Source organism: Bombyx mori, chromosome 18 (assembly GCF_030269925.1).
Source record: "Bombyx mori chromosome 18, ASM3026992v2".
Taxonomy (NCBI): Eukaryota; Metazoa; Arthropoda; class Insecta; order Lepidoptera; family Bombycidae; genus Bombyx; species Bombyx mori.
The window spans coordinates 1,881,095-1,903,871 of record NC_085124.1 but is presented as its reverse complement, the minus strand read 5'-3'; the positions used below and the strand labels follow the sequence as shown (position 1 = coordinate 1,903,871).

Here is a 22,777-nt window from a genome sequence, read left to right as displayed (position 1 = left end):
GAAAGAACTACTAAAATTTATTAAATTGAATAAAATTAAAGATCACACGTAGACACAATATAATTTTATAGACTTGTAGAACCCGATTTATCTAACGTTAATTGTCATTGACAACTAAGAATAGATGTGGCTTTTTTAATGTAGTTTTCCATGAGTTAGTATAATTTTATAAATATCATAGGGTGCCAACGGTAATTAATTCGAATAATTAGATATTTAGCATTACAAGAGAAGCTTTTTGAGAAGTCGTCGTGGCCTAACGGATAAGACGTCCGGTGCATTCGTGTTGAAGCGATGCACCGGTGTTCGAATCCCGCAGGCGGGTACCAATTTTTCTAATGAAATACGTACTCAACAAATGTTCACGATTGACTTCCACGGTGAAGGAATAACATCGTGTAATAAAAATGAAACCCGCAAAATTATAATTTGCGTAATTACTGGTGGTAGGACCTCTTGTGAGTCCGCACGGGTAGGTACCACCGCCCCGCCTATTTCTGCCGTGAAGCAGTAATGCGTTTCGGTTTGAAGGGTGGGGCAGCCGTTGTGACTATACTGAGACCTTAGAACTATATATCTCAAGGTGTGTGGCGCATTTACGTTGTAGATGTCTATGGGCTCCAGTAACCACTTAACATCAGGTGGGCTGTGAGCTCGTCCACACAGCTAAGCAATAAAAAAAAAAAAAAAAAAAAAAAAAAAAAAAAAAAAAAAAAAAAAAAAAAAAAAAAAAAAAAAAAAAAAAAAAAAAAAAAAAAATTTCCGTACCTAGATATAATTTTACGTGCTCCTTTTCGATCCTTCGATCTCATATGAGAAATCGCTGATCCACAAGAGAGATAGCAAGAGAGAAGTTTAATGTTCATCCTCGTAGTAAAAACTAAACTCACTATTGGGAACAATGGAATTTGAAGGTTGAAACAAAAAAAAGTCTTGGTAATTTATAGTTCTTTAATTATCATAATGTATAAAATTCGAACCGAAGGAAGCTAGGAGCTATAAACTGTAATTATTCAGCTGTTTCACATCCTGTGTATTCTCATGTTTAAAACTATAACGCAACATTCTGTTTGATACTACGGATGTTTACGATACAACGTCTCCGTCCATATTTTCAATGTTTTTTACGGTATTTGGCCACCAAAAACGTTTTAGGACCAAGATAGTAGAAATGGACAATTATTTTTATGAAATATAAGTGGGTAATATTGCCAATTAAAATAAATGTAAAAATTAATATTACGCAATAACGTGTAAAAATAGTAGATTAAAAAAATAAAAAAACACGCTTTTGTAGTTAGCTGAAAAAGTACCAAATTATTTTCTATAAGTTGTAACATAAAAAAATGTATCAAAAATGAGAAGGCTGCTAGATGTTTAATGGTTTTAAATATTTCATTGACAGAAATTGGTAAAAGTAGTCATTATAAAATACATACAAAAGAACCAGACATTTTTTTAATGTGTGTGCCAAGTTTCAAATCAATCCGAGATTATCAAGGGTGTGAAAATCACGTTCAAGATTCCGTTACATAGATACATACCAAGTAGTTAAAAGGATCTTAAATATACCAGTCATATCAACTGATGCGTTGGGACTATGCTGGAGTTCTAAGTCTGGCTGGGAGTTTTGCTAAGTTAATACTTACCTGTATGTGTCGTAACATTTACATTTTACGTTCTCAAACGCCTTTCACGATGGGGTAATGTCGTGTAATAAAATGAAACCGGCAAACAAATTTAATATTAGTAATTACTGTAGCAAGTGGTGAAGCCATATTATTATGCGGAGCACCTGGCGTATTCACCAAAGCTAAGGTTATGACACAGGTTGGTTGGTTTGGACGAAATCATTCAATTAAAAAGGCAACTCTGCGGATAACTGATGCGGATAATTAAACTAAAAAAGTGACAATAATAGTCAAATGAATTGGCATTCATTGGAAGCAACAGAAACGAGTTTGTTTGTCAGCATAAGAAAATTTTACAGAATCCAAACCTATGTAATATAAATCCAGTTCAGTTGCTCATCCAACGTTTCCTATTTGGTATATGTCAAGTTGTTGCGCGGTCGAGTGCAATCGCTTTGTTGACAACAAACAGAAAAATGTTGATCGTTTGCCCATTATTACCATAGAATATGAAGGTCCAGGATAAATCTTTAGACAGCTATCAACAGCTAGCAAGGCATAGCAACGAGTTACCTTGCTTGTTCTGTGATAGAACTTGTTGTACGGTAAATAATTTAACCTAGAAATGTTTTAGGAATTGATTAGGTTTGCGCGGTTTTTGTTTTATTGCCCAGTTGTTATGTAGCAAAATATAAAGTTTTATCTGAGAACAAGGGTTTGTTAGTTATTTATCAGAAGATGCCAGGTATGCAGCCCTGGCTTTGTCATGCTTCTGCAATCATTTTGCTACCATCCGTACATAGTAATCTCACCTATTTGCCTACAACTCCACAGTAGTCATCATAAATACTGGTATTATCGTTTATGAAATTCCAGATTGGTACAAACACCATTTTGCCGTGAAAAATTTACACGCGCTCCGTTCGAAGTGTAAGCACAAGAAGAGGAAAAGTATTGGTCAATTTCAATCTGAGACAATAAGAAAAAAATCGATGAACAGATTTGACTCGTGTAATTTTATATTAGTATAGATTTAAAGAAGAGATTGAAATAGCACATTTTCATGTCTACTTTAAAAGTGTTGTTTATACCTGTTCGATTTTTTGCACTTAACATCAACCGGTTTCCTTGTCCTGTGAATTCGTTAACGTCTTATTTGCTAAATTGAATATTTTAAAGAACGGATACCTAATACTTTGGGATATACAATTTTTGGGTTCTTTTAAAGAACTAGTGATAACAACATTAATTTGTTACTAGACATAAAAGTGAATTATTAACTATTACTTTTAGGAAAAGTGTTTTCTGCGTTGCGTATCCCATCTAACACCAATGAAGTCTATCAGAAATATCTTAACGGTAATCTTCCGTCATTATAGATGATGTCCAAATCCCGTGAAGGTATTCTTTAGATAAACTATGAGACTGGCTCCCCTTTAAAAGCGAACTGTTATGGACAGTCAAGTACTGTGCAAGTTTTCTAAGCAATACCCAAATATTTCCATAGACATGTAAACTGTATAAAAAGGGAAATAAGCACGTGGTTTTTAAACGTATTATTTGGTCATAATTACTTTAGCTCAGTCACTTATCCAGCAATTGTAAATTACGAGTAGTTTTCAGAGAATAAAGTCAATGTATAGCAAAGTTTTTTTAAAAAAAAAGGAATCACGGAGAGCTATCCAAACAGAAAGAAAAATCGCTTCACTGCATTGAGTGATTAAAAATTAATTTTCTTTGTATTGCTTAGATGGGTCACAAACACAGTTTTCAGTGATAACTGGAGCCGATAGACATCACAGCGTGAGTAGCGCCAGTAACCTTGAAGCATGAGGTCTAATTCTCAATTGTATGACAGCTATCTCACCCTTCAAACAGTAACGAATGACTGCTTAGCGGCAGAAATAAATAGGATATGAAAGTATTACAATTTCACCAGGACAGGTGGCGAGCTCGGACTCAATCGGAAGGGGTGGGATATTAACAGCTGCCCGAACGGCTCCGAAAGAGACCTAACTGCTCAAGAGCAGTTGCTTCGCGAATACGTCTACTACCGGATCGGAATCGCAAGCCGCGTGATGATAGAGCGCACTATCACTATCATCAGTAAAAACCAGCTCATCGGTTCGACGTCAACAAAGAGCTTGATAATAAGTTCAACTCAAACAACAACATGACATTCTTAAAAAATTGCGCATTTTCAGAGTTGAAATATGAGGTCGATTGTAATGGATAGTGATTGGAGGCTAACCTGGCTATTACGAACTTAATATTAACCTTAACCTTATAATTTATTTTGTAAGCCTTTGAAAGAGCTGAAGTCTGTACTAGGTTCAAAGACCTGTATTACTAATCTCCAGGCTCCCTCCTTCTTAAGATAGATTAGGTTAGGTTAAGTCGTGATCATATGCTGCCATAATCGAAAAGTATTGTTATTGAATTAAAAATAAATCAGTCAAACAAAAGTATATAATGTTGTTTTTCGCGACTAGATATGTGCGGAATTGGTATGGTGTCTACATGTTCAGTCTGCAAAGTTAATTCCAGCGTTTACTTTTACCGAAATGCTCAACTACAGCTTAACAACGCAGAATGCCATTACCTACTCTTGTGACCTTAGAATGTACCATATAATTATTATGAGTTTCATAGGCATAGTAGCATCATCTATCACATAAAGACGCGAATGTTTCAATTTGTCTTTGATTTTTTTATATATGAGTGCGTGATTATTTTTACGCAGTTATTAAAAGCAATATTACGAAATAGAAGTAAACGGCTGTCATACCATTACTTCTTTTTAAATAGGTACCGGTTTATTTTATGACCCTATTCATGGTTGAGTAAGTAGACTTATATTAGATACATGATTGTACCCTGCACAAAAATGTAACAAAATTTTGGTAGTACAAATTTAATGCGATATTTACCATTTCTGAGAGCAAAGAAAAAAATATATTTATTGCCAATACGTCTATAGAATAATATAAATGTATAATAATGTGACGAAATAATGTGGCTATAGAATGTAAATATGAACATCAACAAACTAAACATGATAAAAAATTTAAAGTGTAAAAAGAGTCTAGTCATCAAACCACAATAAAAATTAAATGAGGGTGAATTTGAAATTTATATTATATTACTTTAGCGAGGCTTTTGGACGCGTTAGGTTTTGACATATTTCATGGGACTGCCACCGGCATTATTCTGGTTTTCACTTAACAATTTCATTATTTATGGATATAAATAATAAGGCATAAAATCTCAAATTTCACTGAGAATTTGTTTAAAGTGAAATTCATTCCACTGAGCAGATTTGTAATAGGCTCTAAATTTAATAAATTCATCACTTAATTCGTATCTAACCTTTTCTGGTTATTTTAGTAATTTTTAAATAATCTTTTAATATTTTTCATATCTTTCCTAAATACAAAAGATAACGAAAATGAATAATGAATCTGATAACAGAGCGCTATTATTTATCCCTACAGTTCCCAGATCAAACACTAATAGCCATTTAAGAGTTTAATCAATGTTTTCAGAGGGTGGTGGATAGAGTATTATGGGTTCAATCTTCGTTGTCAAATTAATAAACATAAATCTATTTTGAAACTTTGGCAAACATCTGATGATTATGTTGAGATTAAGCTTAAAACATTATCGAATCTTTATCCAATAATCTATTAGTGAAGTATTGAATTATTGCAAGATTTTCATTCAGAATACTTGAGATTAAGTAAGAGAAAAAGCAATGACAAACTATTTAATAAATATAAAATATTTCTACTTCGGAATCTTAATTAAGTTGAATCCTATGCTGTAAAAACTAACTTCTAAATACCATAACGTTAAAATCGTCTTTGAAGAGGGCTGGCAAACGAGTAGATAAAAAAACAAATGACTCATGGTTATTAGTTGCCTACAAAAATAATCAATAAGCGTTGCATTAGTCATATTTCAGTGTTCATGAACGTGCCCTTTAATCAGAACAATACGAAAGTTGTATTATGAACACATACTTTTGGTTCATTTTCGCAATTTTTTAAAACTAGAATGATTGTGTTGTCTGTAGTAGCATTTCTGTTTTGAAGAACACAGAATCGCGGAAATAAAGATTTATTTATGTTCATACATTTGATTTAAATTTACAGAAACTAACACATGTCTTGTGTCGAAAAGTTTTCGTATGTCCTTGACTTTTTGTTCTGGATAATCTAGAGAAACTGCTGAAAGAATACTTAGCCTTGAATTGAAAATTTGTACTAAAACAGTAGAAGCTAATGGATCTGGGCAAAGCGGCATCTAAAGAATTCCACACAATTCGATTATGCCCTCATTTCAAATGAGATACAGTAGTAAAACCACGAAGAACTTGTCATCAGAAATAAACGTCATCTCCTTCAAATTAGTACTTCTTTATTTATACTATTAACGGCCGTCTGGTGTAGTGGTAAGTGACATGGTCACTACACAAGGGGGTTGCGGGTTCGAATCCCGCCAAGGGAAGATATTTGTATGATAAATATAAATGTCTTTTCCAGGGTTATGGATGTATATTAAATATATGTATGTGTATAATAAAAGTCTTACATTTATTTTTCCATTATCTGGTACCAGTAACACAAGTTCTTTACGAACTTATCACGGGACCAGTTAACGTGACGTGATTGTTAGTAAATATTTATTTATTTATTATTTATTTATTTACTATTATTGAGTTAAACCAGTGCAGTATCGAAACATTCGAGTTTGCATTTAGGTATCTCACGACCAGACATCGGGGTTACACTGCAGACTCGCGACTGTTAAAAGGTCGTTGAATGGTCGGCAGTGTACGTAAATATTTATAGACCGTGCCCTTGGGAAGGACAAGTGATTTGAACTCGATTTTTCAAGAACCCGATAGTGATGGCGTTCAAATATTGGTTGGAAGATAATAGCGAAAAAAAGGTGATCTACCTTACTTTTTTAACGCGATTAGTACACAATATAGTGTCTACTATTTATCTTAAATCTATTTTCGACAGCAAGATACTCGTATAATATCACAATATTGTTTTTAATTCCAAAGAAGCATTATTTGCTGAAAATACATATAAACGTTGATATCAGCATGCGGTGGAAGTCAGAGCAACGATAAACACAAAATAATGTTTTATCTTCTTCTTTGGAGTCGTAATAATTGCTATTCAAAACATTAATTACTTTACTGTTGGAATATACCTATCTAACGAAAATTTGTATAATGCAAAAAAAAAGCTGTCTAATAATTTTAGCACGCGAGAATAAGCACGCAAGGATTATTTATTTTATCACGAAACATTCAGCTTATATGTACATAGTTTGACAATGTCGGAAACTGATAAAAGTTAAACGGTATCGGCAGAATGATAATACTAAAGTTAACATGTCCCTTTACAGCGTCATACTTTATGTGAGCGTTTTTTTTTTTAAATACTTTGATGACTCATTTTGTTATTTCAGACCATTCGGTTTTTGGTATGCTAGCATTAGGAATGGTTTGTTTCTTAATTATAGCGGGTCTTTAATAAAATCTATCTCACTATCGATTAGAAGGCACAGCTATACCGCCTCTCCTTCCTCCTTGCTAGTGAAATCCCTGATCTTATTTTCCTATCCATGTTTCCCTAGCTTCAGTCTCAGTGAAGCCTGCACGAGTTAGTAACAGCCTATTTCGGCAAAGTAATACACGTTCTGGTTCTAAGCATAAGAGTGTTGTTATTTCAATGTAGTTTGATTTTTCACATCCATGTCTCAAGATGAAATTATCAATTTAGTTCTTATTCGTCCACTAATTGTCTTAAATAGACTTAGAGGTAAGAATAAACTAAATATCAAAGTTAGATTTCATATTTTTCGCGATTATATTTCAAAGCTAAATAAATACGAATTATTACAAATTTCGAACGCTTCTATATTTGTCATTCGTAACAAGCACTAAACGAGTTTTGAATTTAAAATCGTTGAACTGTACGTCATCGCCACGATTAATGGAGTTACATCCCGGAAAATTTAGTTGTTTATGCTAAACTACATTTATAGATACCCTACACAAGATTTACGTTTAAACAATTTAGACTTTTGGGTTCGTCAAGTTTACATTTATCAGCCCATTGGACCGTCTTATCTGTTCAGCGTAGTAGTTATAAAACAGAATGATGTAGGCAAACTCAAAATTTTATTAGAACTGTTTGTAATAAATATGCATGAAATTTTTCATTTACGATCAAAGGATTACCGTAAATCGCGATAAAGTATGTAGAATATAATATTCTGCTTTGTGAGTGTATCAAAATATTTTTAAAATCTATACGACTAGAAACATTAAGTCTCAAAAATTCCTTTTTTATTATTACGTCAATATACTCACCATTTAAGAAGGCGTAATGAGTAATATAACTTTCTACTTTCACTCCTAAAACTGTTGTTTAGAGTCTCGTCAACACAGAGTAGGCACCTAGATGCTTTTAGCACATAAATTGTGGCAGTCATTTTAATCCCTAACTTATTCCTTGTAATACAGATCATTAACGTAGTAGTAAATATTATGTACTTGTATTTTAAATACGATCGTACGCGTTTCGACAACTTGGCAATTTGCTAATGAACCTACTCGAAGCCCCTAAAGTGACTGATTATTCAACAGTCCCGAAAGGCAAGACTATTAGATGGCATGACTTGTACTACAGCACCAAAAAATAAATATATACAATGCCAGATAAAAAACAAAAAAATTAAGGTCATAAACTTTGAGGTAGCATAAACAAAATAAAACTTATTGTTCGCTTTCATTACAAAACATGCAAAATGTAAGCATTTTACACAGCAGACCTGCCGCTTCCAGTCACTATAAAACATTATATACATTTAATAATCAACTACTGCCACAAATAAATTATATGGATTATAATGCATATGTAAGTAAATGAAGGACAACAGGAGGGGGATTAAACTGTATATAGAAAAAAATATAGTGAAATATACAATAAATTCTATTTAAACATGAAATTTATTAAAGATTAAAAACATACAATGGTTTTGTTTTACACAAAATAAAAATAGCTGGAGGGTGAGGGGCGGAGGCGCGTTTGCTGAGGCGGAGCCACGCCACCCCAACACATACATATTGCGACAGGTCATACATAGTTGATACTATATACTATATCATACAATATAAACTGAGTACACATATATGATACTGTCAAGCCAACTAAAACTCACACAGATAGTCATGTCGCGCTCTCGCCAAATATAAAACTATCAATCTTACAAAAATACTTATGTGACTAAATCTGAAATGCACATAGGATCCCTTCTCGACTACAAAAATATTTTGAGATTGGAATGAAAATTCTTTGTTTAAGCATCCCGCCTAGGATGATCACAGAGACGGCGTCACAACGTCCGCACTCACTGACCGCTTCGTTTCTGTGTCTTAAAGCTAACAGATAGAACCTGTCCATTGAGCGTGTACCCATTGAGAGCCTGGATGGCCATCGCAGCCTCATCATACTCACGCATGTTCACAAATGCAAAACCTTTATTTTTCTTAGTTTCTGGATCCTTTATCACTTTTATAGAATCGATGGCACCATAGGGGCCAAAGAGCTGCCAAAGAGCCAGCTCTTCGGTCTCCTCGCCTATGTTGTATACATACACTGTGGTCTGATGTGATGCAGGGGGCGTACCCAACAACGGCAACGGACTTGCGGGCGCTCCTAACAGCGGCAACGTATTGTGGTTCGAAGCAGCCATTGGATTGAAGCGTTGTTGGCCTTTATTGATGAATGGCAGCGCCTTGCCGGGCGAAGGTAGCAGTGGTGGCGGCGACGCCTGCGGGAAACCAGTGGCATAAGCGCGCGCTCCGAACGCTGCACTAATATTAGTACCGTTGAAAGCTGCAGGCGTAGAACCGTTGAACACAGCAGTTGCTCCGTTATACGCGATCGGCGGAGCTCCCACGCCGGAACGTGCCGAAGGTCTAGGAGCATTTTTATTTGCGTTAGGTTTATTCGCAAACTTGACGATGACGGCACCCGCTCCCGGTATTGGGCATTGTCCGTTCATGTGTTTTATTGCATCTTCGGCCTGTTGCCGGGTCTCGTAGCAAACAAAGCCGATACCTTGTGACACGCGGCTATTCGTGATGTTACCGAAAGGACTGAAAAGAGTGTTGAGTCTTTCGAGGGTCATGTCTGGTGGTAAATTGCTGATGTACAGGTTGGATTCGGTGTCGGGCTTGTGGCTGACTTTGTTCTCAGGGTTGAGGAGCGCAAACGACACTTTCAGCGTCTTGCCTTGCATCAGTAGGCCGTTGAATGCAGCCCGCGCCTTCTCAGCGTCCTCATGTTTTTCATACTCAACAAAGCCGTAGCCGCGATTCGCTATCAGCTTGCAGCTCTCTATTTTACCCATGGCAGAGAAGAGCGCGTACATCATGTCGCGCGTCATCAGCTCCGGTATGTAATTGACCATGAGTTTGGTCGGTGACACATTGGTATTGGCGTCGCCGCCGCCATTCTCCATATCGTTTTGCATTGTTCTTTTATTGTTACTACACTACAGAAAACAAAATAGTAATAAAACTCACAGCACTGGACGTTGTTCACTTCATTTAAATTGTAAAAAAAGAACAAAGAACAAACACAAAAGTTATTGTCGTACGAAAACGACGGCGTTGCCGGTTCACAAGTTCATCATTACACGAACGAGTTTGTTTTTGGAATGTTACCAGGATTCACCTTTTGTTTGGCAGTTGTGACATGTGATTTTAGCGTAGATTTCAAGTATGGAATTATTTAGTTCTTAGAGTATGAAAGACTTAAATTATTGACTTAAATCTGAGCAACACAAACATAATTAGTATGACACAAATGGATAATAAAGGTTTTTTTGCAATGCACGTGTACCGCATTGACATTATTTTTATTTCTGTCAACAATTGCATTTATTTTGTTTAATTTTGTTTGCGTGGCATATTTTTCGTAACTTTACATTGTCTACGGTCGGCAGAAACGTAGCATCTGGTAGTATCTATGAGTAGTTTATGGTCATCGTAAAATATCGGTTATAGAGTTTTTGGCGGGAACGCGAGGAGTGAAGTTGTGTGATTTGTTTTATTTTGCCTATTTAGTGTTTCTTCAGATTTAAATGTGTAAAAACGGTGGTTTATTAACTATTTAGTATCTGTTAAAGTGCACGTATGTGGGAAAATAAAACAAAGCCGCTGGACGTAACTTCTCGGGATCCTCCAAAAAGTCCACTGGAATTTTAGCAGTAAATGACCACCTTTTTATTCAATTATATATGAATATGCAATTTCAAAAAGGGCACATGTCGCATATTTTGTCAAATACGTTTTTTCAAATACATGTAGTTTTGAGGCTTACCTACAACCATTTTATAATAATTCCAGTAATTTTCAATTGCTAATTAACACTAAAATATATCTCAAAAGTTAATATTTTAAATTTTACACTGCTTTCGAAAATAACATTTTACATTTTCAGAGATGTGCCCTTTCCGAAATTGCTATTCATATATTTTCATCCCATATCGTCTTATCTCATTTCATTTAATTTCATACCAGTTGATTAATGTCTCAAATTCATCATCTTCATTTCATATCATTTCATTTCACTCCGTATTATCATTTTTCATACAAATAAGAATATAAATTAAATAAGACATGCCCTAAAGGTCTTAGTTACCAGGACATAAAATCCCTAAAAAAAATATCGGTTAAACTATTGAAATAAAAAAATCTAGATTTAAATTTTTATGTGTTAGAATTCGAGAAACAGGTAGTCCCTGTACGACAATTTTCCAAATTTAAAAGAACCGTACATTCTTATTTTTATGAAAAATGATAATATGGAGTGAAATGAAATGAAGATGAATAATTTGGGATATTAATCAACTGGGATGAAATTAAATGAAACGGGATGAGATGATATGGGATGAAATGAGTCGACTATTATCAAAGCCGGCAATCTGACTTTTGGACAATTATTGGTAAATCAGAAAAACGATTTATTGACTTTGTATTCCATTGGCAGTCACAAAACTCTTCGGAACGACATCTTAGATAAATAACAGGTTAACTATTAACCTTTATTTAATGCAGGTTTTGAACCGTATTCTTTGAAGGAGACGATTATATTCAAATCAATCTGTATTGACATATCAATAAAATTTTTTTGTCCAAATGCACAGATTGCCACCTTTGATAATAGACGATTCAAATATAATCTCAGTAAAATGGTGGTCATTAACGGAGATTTTTTCAGGGACTTTTTCGAGCATCCCGAGAAGTTACGTCCAGCGGCTTTATTTTATTTCCCCACATTTGTGCACTTTCACAGTCACACAAATTCACTCCTCGCGTTCCCGCCAAAAAGTCCGTACCGTACATATGTACCTACCTATATGAAATTATTTAATTTTACAATTTCAACTTAAATAATGTTATAGATTATTTATGATTTTGGACTTTTATAGATCAAACGTACTAAGCAGTAAGGCGAGGAGAGGTTTGGGAAATATTATTTTCTAGATTTCGTATTTTTTCAGGTTTCAACTTTTAGTAACGGGCTCTCATTAACTTTTTAAAATTCTTTTTTGTGATTGAGGGACCACTGGAGGCCTGGTGGCCTTTCCGGTTTATCTAGTACAGGTGGGCGAGCAAGCGCTCAGCCAGAAGATGTGGGATTTGCTAACAGCGACCCAAGCGCCCAAAGGAGACCTAAAAAAACAGAAAAAGAGTTGCTGCTTGGCGAATGAGTCCTCTAATCGTGACCACTATTAAATACAACTCTGTGCCGGCGTATAATACAGCTGTTTAGATGGGTATCGTCAATAACCTCTATACGTCTTGACGAATCCGCTGGATCCACCCTCGATTTACCCCGATGCTTCTAGTTCTAATGTTAGCAGCAATTACATCACAGGTCACAGTTCGTCAGCATTACACTGACCATGCTCATTGAATGCCAAAGTAATCGCTACCACTGATTCCCAATATACCATAGTCCTAATGCCGGCCACTGACATGCGCGCAAATATTCGTACTTGTACGAATGTTTGCGCACATGTGAAGGGCCGTCAAACATTCATTCGCAAACCTAGCGGCTGTGCAAATGGGTTCGCATACTCAATTTGCGAACCCGTTTGCGCTTCCTCCTACACTTGTTTACGAATGTCTCACGAATTTCTCCTCCTTTTTAATTCGTCAATAGAACATTGAAAAGAAAAAGAGTTTTGAATTCTTTCCCAGACATAATGAAATCCCATAAAAACAGCATGGCTGTTAATGAACAGCCATGCTGTTTTTATGGGATTTCTTTTGATGAAGATACGCTACACAGTAGACGTCACGAACTATGAAAATGGCGATACGTCCGTTACCTTCGCAATCGTCGGCGCAACTGGGTAAGCGAATGTGTGGGAGACTACGCGAAGGTTCGAGGTTCGCACGCTTTGATGTCTGTTAAAAAACCGACACAGCTTGGAAAACCACGAATGCAGCGAAAACTTTGCATAATCATTCGCAAATGTCGTCCTACACTTGCGGGTTTGCGTATTCGTGCGCATGTGAGTGACCGGTGTAAGATTAATCCTACGAAACAATTCAGCTTGTCTTTTTTTCCAGAAATATCTTATTAATGTCTTACATTGTCAAACATGCAAAAGATAAAAATACGCAAATTTTTATTTTCGTAGTCATAAAGAGGATTTTGAACTACGCAGACGTACTTAATAAGAATAAACCTCTCTTTCGCCTCAATTGTGTCTCCTGTGCGTTGTGAAGATTTCTTTTATCTATGTTAAAAAGTAAAGTGTTTCAGCTTTTTCTCGGGTCTTGTAAATTTTGTGTGATTTGGAATTGCAAGTCTTGAGTTTCTTGGAGATTCGTTTTAGTGACGTATTATCATTCCAAATCGGTTAATAGCTACGTTATTAATTCCGAATTGTTACAGTGACGAACTACTCGTTTAAATAACCTTTTGATTTTGACTCATCAGTCTTTCTATTCCCATGTAAAAAAAATCATATTTTTGCCGTCCCAATTTCTTTGCGTGTTTTTCTATGTATCTATCTGTCAGACATAACTAATATAATAAATCTGTGCCCACATTCTATCTGTGCCATATACGGACTTTTTGGCGGGAACGCGAGGAGTGAAGTTGTGTGATTTGTTTTATTTTGTCTATTTAATGTTTCTTCGGGTTTAAATGTGTAATAAAACCGCCATTATTACACAACTACATTAACTGTTTAATATTTGTGAAAGTGCACAAATGTGGGAAAATGAAACAAAGCCGCTGGACGTAACGTATGTATATAGTCTGATGTATTATGTATTAGTGTTTTTTATTTTTATTATTGTTATTGTGTATTGTATCAATAAGTGAATTGATTAGATTGTACTCATCTACCCACTCATGTAAAGCTTTCCTTCTTTAAGAACGGTTAGCTGGTAGATAACGCAATTGTTGAGTTAAGCTCGCCATTTTTTATATCTTATTACTGTATTATATTAACTGTGTGTACAATAAAGAATAAAAGAAGAGTAAATGACCACCATTTTACTGAGATTATATTTCATCCCATATCATCTCATTTCATTTCATTTAATTTCATCCCAGTTGATTAATGTCTCAAATTAATCATCTTCATTTCATTTCACTCCATAATATCATTTTTTAATAAGATAAATAGAAATAAGAAGTACATGAAATATGAATAAGAGAAATTAAAATAAGACATGACTTAAAAGTCTCAGTTACCAGGTCATAAAATCCCTTAAAAAAAGTGCCATATACATGCCATTTAGTTCACTGTTCATGTCAAATTCCCCTGGATCCTAAAAAAAATAATTTGCTTCTTTTCAGGTTTAAAAAGCTCATAAACATTTGAATTAAAACTTTTTTTATTAATAAAAAGATTAATTCCAATTTAAGTTATGTTTCTTACTAACGTTTTATTTAAAAAGGCGAAGAGCAAGTGAGTCTATTTGTTTAATTGGAATATGAAAAAAAAAATTGTATTAATAATATTTTGTTTGTATTCATAGATATATAATGGTAATAATTGAGAGTGCTGTTTCTGGACACCAAAAGACGAGGATACGAGATCGTCTTGCTGATAAGATGGAGTCTATAGAGTTCGATCCATATAGTAAGACTTTAATTCAATAAACATTAATTTTATTCTTGATCTTGTAGAAATAATTTAGTATATAATATATATTTGTCTTATATCAAGTGGCGTGAATTTTTTACATGATTTATAGATTTGATAATAAAACTTGGGAGGTTTAAATTGGTTAGAATTGGTTAGATAAAATTAAACAACTTTCTAGAAAAAAATATTTGCTTTGCATTGTTGTAGTTATCTTCTCTTCTTTTTCGTCACCTTATCCCACTAGGTGGAGTCGACAAGCATTTTTTTCTCTTCCATTCTCTTCCGTCAGCTCAACACTCACTCTCTCTCTTCTCTCTCTTGTCATTTACAAACTCCATCTTTGTCTTTTTCGGTCGACCTCTTCCCCCTCTACTTTGCACTACCATTTCCCATTGTAGTTATTTGGAATGTTTTCTTGTTCTGTTTTATTCCGCTCACTGTATTGTGTATTGTGGGGGTCTGTCACCACCACGACAGAGTGTTGCCACTCATCATGACTTTCTGGGATTAAAGGAAAACAATATCTTAACAACCCCATACATATACCCTTGTTGTAAGACAAAGTAATGTTTCACACTCATAGTTAAATAATCTGCAAGAGAGCAAATGTAAGTTGCTTTATTTTAATTTTCTATTTCACTATACATTTATATACTGATGAAAAATTATATATTCATATTCCAGTTCAACAAGAAAGTTTGTATAAAGAATGCAAGAAAATCCGAAGTATGAAGTCCACTTGGAAACCGACAGTCTATAAACAAATTTAATTTAAAGCAATATTTAGCATTCTGTTAGTGTTTTCAAATTTAATATTGAAATGTAAAACTTTTTACTTTTCCTGAACTTTATGCCAAAGAGCTTGTTATAAAATTGTGTTTTTTATTTGATGCCCAAAGAAGTTGTAAAAACTTATTAAGGCCAAGTAAGAAATCATTTCATGTTGTAGTTCCACACTGAAGTAATTTAAAGATTATGTGTGTCATATTGACACTTGAAAGACAAACGTGACTAAGCGACAATGTGTGAACTTTACAGTAGACTAATTTAAAGTTGAAATATCTGAAAAAAAATCTATTTTAACAAATCTAGCTGTAGGATTGAAATGATTTTAATATTTATTAGAATTTTAATAGACCTAGAAATATATATTTTTTGCACATCAAATATGGTTATTGCCTATTATTTATGTATAAAGCAGTTATTGTTGCTTAGTCACGTTTGCCTTTCAAGCGTCTATATGTTTGTATAATATGTATTGTAATAGTTGAAGCATATTTTAATACTAAAAATTCTTAAATTAATTTTAATACAAAAAAAATTCTACATTTAGTCCATTCTGAACATTAGTGGTACTGAGAATCAGACAAGCTTGTTTTATTTATTATAAATACACAGAGCTATATATAGTACTTTTACAGAAAGAAGATGGATACAAGGATTCAATTTTAAATTTGAAATTTCTGAAAATTATGTTAAACTAGTGTTAAGTAGTTTTATTGTAAAATTAACATACTCTGTAGTGTGTAAATAAATTGTTGATAATATTGGATGTTTTAATGATAATAGTGAAGGTGTGTGGATTTGTATATGCAGTAGAATTTACTCGTGAGTTGCAGAAAGTGTTAGCTAGTGGGTAGTAAGGTATTCTGTGAAGTGAAAAATTTAAATTTAAAAAGAGAGTAACACAATGACCTAAATGATGGGACAACAGTAGGTATCACTATAACACTGAGACTCATGCCTCAAGATGGTTGAAGATCTTTAGGTCCCACCATTGAACACCAGCTCTGATTATTTACTGTATGTATTGAAAATATAATAATATATAGACTTCAGTTGCTATTCCGAATTTAAATCTGATATTTTGTTGTAAAGTGGATGAAAGAATGAATTGATGGGGAACTTTATATCAACTTGGTAATTTGAAAGATATTTAGTCGCCTTTCCTAATTCTATTTAGAAAAACAGGTAGATAGCTTTTTTTTTTTTTAAACAATCTCGCCACGTTAACTGGTGCCGTGATAAGTTCGTAAAGAACTTGTGTTACAGGTTTTTTTTTTTGTTGCTTGGGTGGGTGGACGAGCTCACAGCCCACCTGGTGTTAAGTGGTTACTGGAGCCCATAGACATCTACAACGTAAATGCGCCACCCACCTTGAGATATAAGTTGTAAGGTCTCAGTATAGTTACAACGGCTGCCCCACCCTTCGAACCGAAACGCATTACTGCTTCACGGCAGAAATAGGCAGGGTGGTGGTACCTACCCGCGCGGACTCTAAAGAGGTCCTTACCACCAGTAATTACGCAAATTATAATTTTGCGGGTTTCACTTTTATTACACGATGTTATTCCTTCACCGTGGAAATCAATCGTGAACATTTATTGAGTATTTCATCAGAAAAATTGGTACCCGCCTGCGGGATTCGAACACCGGTGCATCGCTTCAACACAAATGCACCGGACGTCTTATCTTTTAGGCCACGACGACTTCAAGGTACCAGATAACGGAAATAAATATAAGATTTTTATTAAACACATACATATATTTAATATACATCCATAACCCTGGAAAAGACATTTATATATTTTATCATACAAATATCTTCCCTTGGCAGGATTCGAACCCGCGACACCCTTGTGTAGTGAGCATGTCACTTACCACTACACCAGACGGCCGTTAAACGATGGTAAACGTACTTGGGGTCAAAGACGCGTGCGCTTCTATTGGTAAGTGGTACATGACTCTCAATTGAAATGTTGATGAGATCGAAACTTTAAGAATGACTTGGAATTGAATAGTAGTCCTAATTTGAATATGCACGAGTTGCCAGTGACAATACATAATTTCTTACTAAGTTTTTTTTCTTGCTTTTATGGGTGGACGAGCTTACAACTCACCTGGTGTTAAGTGGTTACTGGAGCCCATAGACATACAGCGTAAATGCGCCCCCACCTTGAGATATAAGTACTAAGGTCTGTATAGTTACAACGGCTGCCCCATCCTTCAAACCGATACGCATTAGGTACTGCTTCACGGCAGACAACCTACCCGTGCGGACTTACAAGAGGTCCTACCACCAGTAATGATTTCGTATTTAGTGAACATATTATAATGTTGCAAACATATTTTAATTACGTTGATATGCTGTTTGATGAGTTTTAAGACAAAAAGTACTGATCAACTAACACGCTGATTAGGTAGGTACTTCATCATCTATTAGAATGTCGAAGAAAATGAAATACAATTAATATTTAATGTAATTTTATTGTACTTGAAACAAACGTATTATTAGATAAAATATTTCTACTACATAATCTAATAAAGAATAAGTATGTAAGTTATAGTTCGGATAAGTACATTTAGTACTGTATATATTTTTTTCTAATTTAATAAACCGCAACAACTAAATTAACTTTTCATACAATCAATTTTAGAATATTTGCTTTACTTTTTTTCGTACTTATTACTAAAAATTTCGAGGGAAGCAAAGGAATCGTGTGTCAAAACTTTATATAAACGCATGTTGCCGGATTTTTCGTTGTTAAAAAAAAAGTTCAAATTACACAGGAAATAATTGCAATGTACCTACGTATTTTATTTGTACATAACAATGATGATGACAACAATGGTCGGTGAACAACAATGATAGGTTTTATCATTTTGATTATAACCTAAGTTTTAAAACCTTAATAGGAATAGGTCATAAACCTACATTATATAGGTACCTATGTCGATAGTGGTAATTGTTGAAGGCGAGTTCAAAATATGCCACCTTTCGCGCTATTGTCGATTCTACTAAAACTTTTGGTAGAAGTAATTTTTTGTTGATATCGATTTTTATTGTTTAATTTCGAAATGTAATTCATAATAGGTACCTACTTAATGTCTAGTAAGCTCTTTTGTGTTCGAATTAAGAAGAAAATATAAAATTAGGTAAATGTTAGGGATTTTTCAAATATATGTGTAGGTACTCTGAATTTATTACACAAACAACACACATAAAGATCAATTTTAGACGTAGTTAAAAGCTTCTAAGACGTCACTTCTGCCTAAATTTTAAAGAGAAAACGTCTTGAAAAAGAAAATTAAATTATTTAAATAATGTATTGAAAATACATATGCTATAATAAAATTACGAAGATAAAATTAATTATTTATAGAATACCATATTATTAACATACAATCAATTAAAAAAAACGTTGAAACATTTTTCCGTCAGTACCTACCTAGTAAGGTAGCCACTATAATATGGGGACTTTACTTAATTTATAGGCCAAATGTAGAATAAAATGTTATCGAATGTATGTAATATTATCGTATAACGTTTAAAATATAGTAAAACTATGATTTAAATATATACTTCGTTAAAATCCAATAATTTCATTTAAAATCTGTGAATAATTTTATTATCCTTTAAAAAAGTGCAACAATTTTTATTTAATCTAAATCTTTTCATCATGATTAATTTTTATTTAAATTTAACAAAATATCTACATATAATTTAATAATTTTCGCAATATATTTTAGTTAAACTAATTTATATACTTCCAATTCGCGACATATTTTTCAAAATTATTATTTTCAGAGTTATTTTAATATATATCGAAGAATAATTTGCAACGAATAGTATATAATAACTGTAGGTAGGTAGGTACATTAAAATACATAACTACTTTAATTTGATTTCACTAAATTGACTAGAATTAAATATTTACTATCGCTACTTTTACGGATTGAAATACAATATATCTTTAAGTTTTGTGGCAACAGTTATTCGCTGTATGACGTGTGGGCATGTAGGTATATGAATTTTCAAAACTATATTTTCACAATGATAGGGAAACACGCGCGTTTTTTATCTCCGAATATTCTTTAAAAATATTGATAATAAAAAAAATCAAACATTACATATTATGTAAGACAATAAAATTTATATTAAAAAAAAGTTCGTGAGAATATTTGGGAACTGAATCACGTCATTATCGTACATACCTACATCGTGTATGAACTTATTATAAAATTATTATGCTTCAAATAGAGGTACGAGGTGACTTAAAATACTAGAATAAAAGATAATATTATTAAATAATATTTACCACCACATGATTTCACATTTTTTGTTATTAAATTCGTGATTTACTTTATGATAACGTGAATGGGCAAATTTATAAAAGACCGTTTTCCATATATTTCCTTGGTTTATGTAATATAAATTATGCGAGATCTGACAAGAAATATTGTTTTCAGTACCTACGGTAGGTACCTACTTTAGAAGAATATTGGTTATGTTTCTGGACTCTAGGGAGCCGCAATTAGGAAAGGCAAAAGCTAGATACTGTTAAGCAACAGGCGATATCTTATTTTTTTTGGTATAACAAATATGGTTATAGATGAAAGTTGCAAAAACAAAATAATTAGAAATCTTTGGTGTAACATAGGTACTTATGTAATGTAAACTGAATACGTGTGAAAAATAAGTTTAAAATTCTTAATTTATGATATGAATTAGGCGCACTAGCTATACATGGTTTGATAATAAAGGTACGTTCTACGAAATTGACAGCTGACACAAAATGGTAGGAATGATTGAGGTAGGAAATGCACAGGATACCTAAAAGGAATATATAGATTTGTAAGGAAACCAATTCCTTACAATTCCTTCGGGAGATTCTCCCGAATGTCTGCACTTATAAAAGTTATTTCTACTTTGACAATGTCCTTTCACAATACAATTGGCATTTATATAAAATGGTGTTCGAAAATCTATTTGGCACCAAGAGGTCAGGTGTGCAAGTGATGTATGTACAAGAAAAGCGGTCTTTGTAATTATTTATTTTAATTTCATATAAACTTGACTTGCATAAATTTAAATGTTTTATTTACCTGCGCAGCTCGCAAAGGTCTTTCTTAGCACAATAACAACATTACCATGTTTTTTTCTATTTGCTTTAGTCCCTCAGGAACTAAACGAAGTTTATCCATTTAATTCATTATGAATTTTTTTTTTTTATCTAAACAATCATTCATGTCGTGTTAAACTTGAACAAAGATGTCCTTATTAGAACTACAATATCAGAAAATATTTTTTTTTAATTTCATCTAAGTAAATTTACTACAATACATAATATGATTAAAATATAATTTAAATTTTACACGAAAATCGTTCACATCTATCTTAAAAGTTATTTTTCAATAGTAAGTAATCTAAGCATTTAAAAAAGTTATCAATGGTGCTTATTCAGTTAAATCAATGTTGAAAATGAACAAATATTAATTAAATTGTGATAATACAGAAGAGAACATTAATTATGTTAATTTTAATGCCTAGCAACAGATAATCATCAAATAAGAGCTAGGTATTAATAAAACATCTACTTACCTATCTAATTTAAAATTCAAAACAACAATATTTTATGTTCTTAATAAAATGGTGCTTTGTTAAATAAATATTTTTAAATTCTGATAGAGTTTAGTAAATACATTTGTTGATGAACATTTTAAAAATTTATTTATCATATCATTCTCATCATTCATCACACATTTATTTAAGTAAGTTTATAACATTTGATATTTAATCACAAATGCTTAAATTATGATGCAACATTAATTCTTTGACATATTATAATTAAGTTATTTACCCGTACCGGCCTCAATTATTCATTCAATTACTCATATATTCCTTAAAAATCAAATTTTAAATTAAATAGTTTTGTTTCATGTTTGTTACAAAAATCACCCTATAGTAAATAATTGTCCCCAGTTACACTGTTTAGTTTTTTCTAGTAGGTACCAACTTTTCACATTACATTGGCATACATTATTGTTAAACTTTATTTGTTAATGAATTTGTAAGTAAAATAAGTTAGATCATCAATTATTATATAGGTAGGTAGTTCGATTATAGGGAAATATTTTATGAATAAATCAAGGGCTTAGGTATTTAATATGTATAATGTTTGTTGCTTATAAAATTAATCAATTTTGTTTTTAAATACTTTTGACCATTTCATGAAGAGTAGACTGAAGATACTTAGAAGATTTACGGTAGGCAGCAGCTTGGCTCTGCCCCTGGCATTGCTGAAGTCCATGGGCGACGGTAACCACTCACCATCAGGTAGGTCGTATGCTCGTCTGCCTACAAGGGCAATAAAAAAAAAACTTAAAGGTTTAAGTAATAAACTGATTGCTTATGTATGTTTAAAATATGACATTCAACTACTGAGATTCATTTTATAATTGTAATTCGATCAGCTGCTTAAATAATTACGTAAGAAAGACAATGATAACAGGTGATACTTAACTTACAACAGAACTTAAAAATCACACACCACTTTGCTTCTGGGTAGTCGTCTAAAAAATTTTTTTTTTTTTTTTTTTTTTTTTTTTTTTTTTTTTTTTTTTTTTTTTTTTTTTTTTTTTTTTTTTTTTTTTTTTTTATGATTGAGAGATTACTGGTGGCCCGGAGGCCTTTCCAGCTTCACCAGGACAGGTGGGCGAGCAAAGGCTCAGCCAGGAGGGGTGGGATTTGCTAACAACTGCCCGAGCGCCTCCGAAGGAGACCTAACAACTCAAGAGCAGTTGCTTCGCGAATGAATCTACTACCGGATCGGAATCGCGACCCACTGAGAAGATCCGGCGAGAAACTCAGCGGGCTGATGCATGGGTTAGGCTGCACGTCGACCTCTTTGTCGAGTTCGACGAGTACGGTTACCGGGGTTCCTCAGCCTGCTCCTAGTGTTAGAGCTGAAGGTATCTAATGCAAGAGTTATTGGATCTGATGGATCCGTAAGGACGTGTCTAGGGCGACGACGGTGACTTGCTCCTGCGTGATCAGGATTCGGGGAATAGTCAGCGGCGGCAACGATAAGGCGATTATCATGACGCATAGCCTTATCGAAGTAACGTTCCGACACTGACTTCATGTGTTTGCGGAT

At 33.5% G+C, this 22,777-nt stretch overlaps 2 protein-coding genes across 2 annotated transcripts; one reads left to right on the top strand and one right to left on the bottom strand.

Annotated features, from left to right (window-relative positions):
• Positions 1 to 8,645: 8,645 nt before the first annotated feature.
• Positions 8,646 to 10,688, bottom strand: LOC101737537 (ELAV-like protein 1). Its single transcript, XM_038017215.2, has one exon. The coding sequence runs from the start codon at positions 10,191 to 10,193 to the stop codon at positions 9,066 to 9,068; it is 1,128 nt and encodes a 375-aa protein (XP_037873143.1). The 5' UTR covers positions 10,194 to 10,688; the 3' UTR covers positions 8,646 to 9,065.
• A 3,789-nt stretch (positions 10,689 to 14,477) lies between these two features.
• On the top strand, positions 14,478 to 16,387 carry LOC101737395 (large ribosomal subunit protein bL33m). The gene is made up of 3 exons (XM_004925897.5): positions 14,478 to 14,660; positions 14,731 to 14,834; positions 15,525 to 16,387. Exons 1-3 carry the CDS (start codon positions 14,620 to 14,622, stop codon positions 15,608 to 15,610), a joined length of 231 nt encoding a protein of 76 aa, XP_004925954.1. The 5' UTR covers positions 14,478 to 14,619; the 3' UTR covers positions 15,611 to 16,387.
• Positions 16,388 to 22,777: the final 6,390 nt, after the last annotated feature.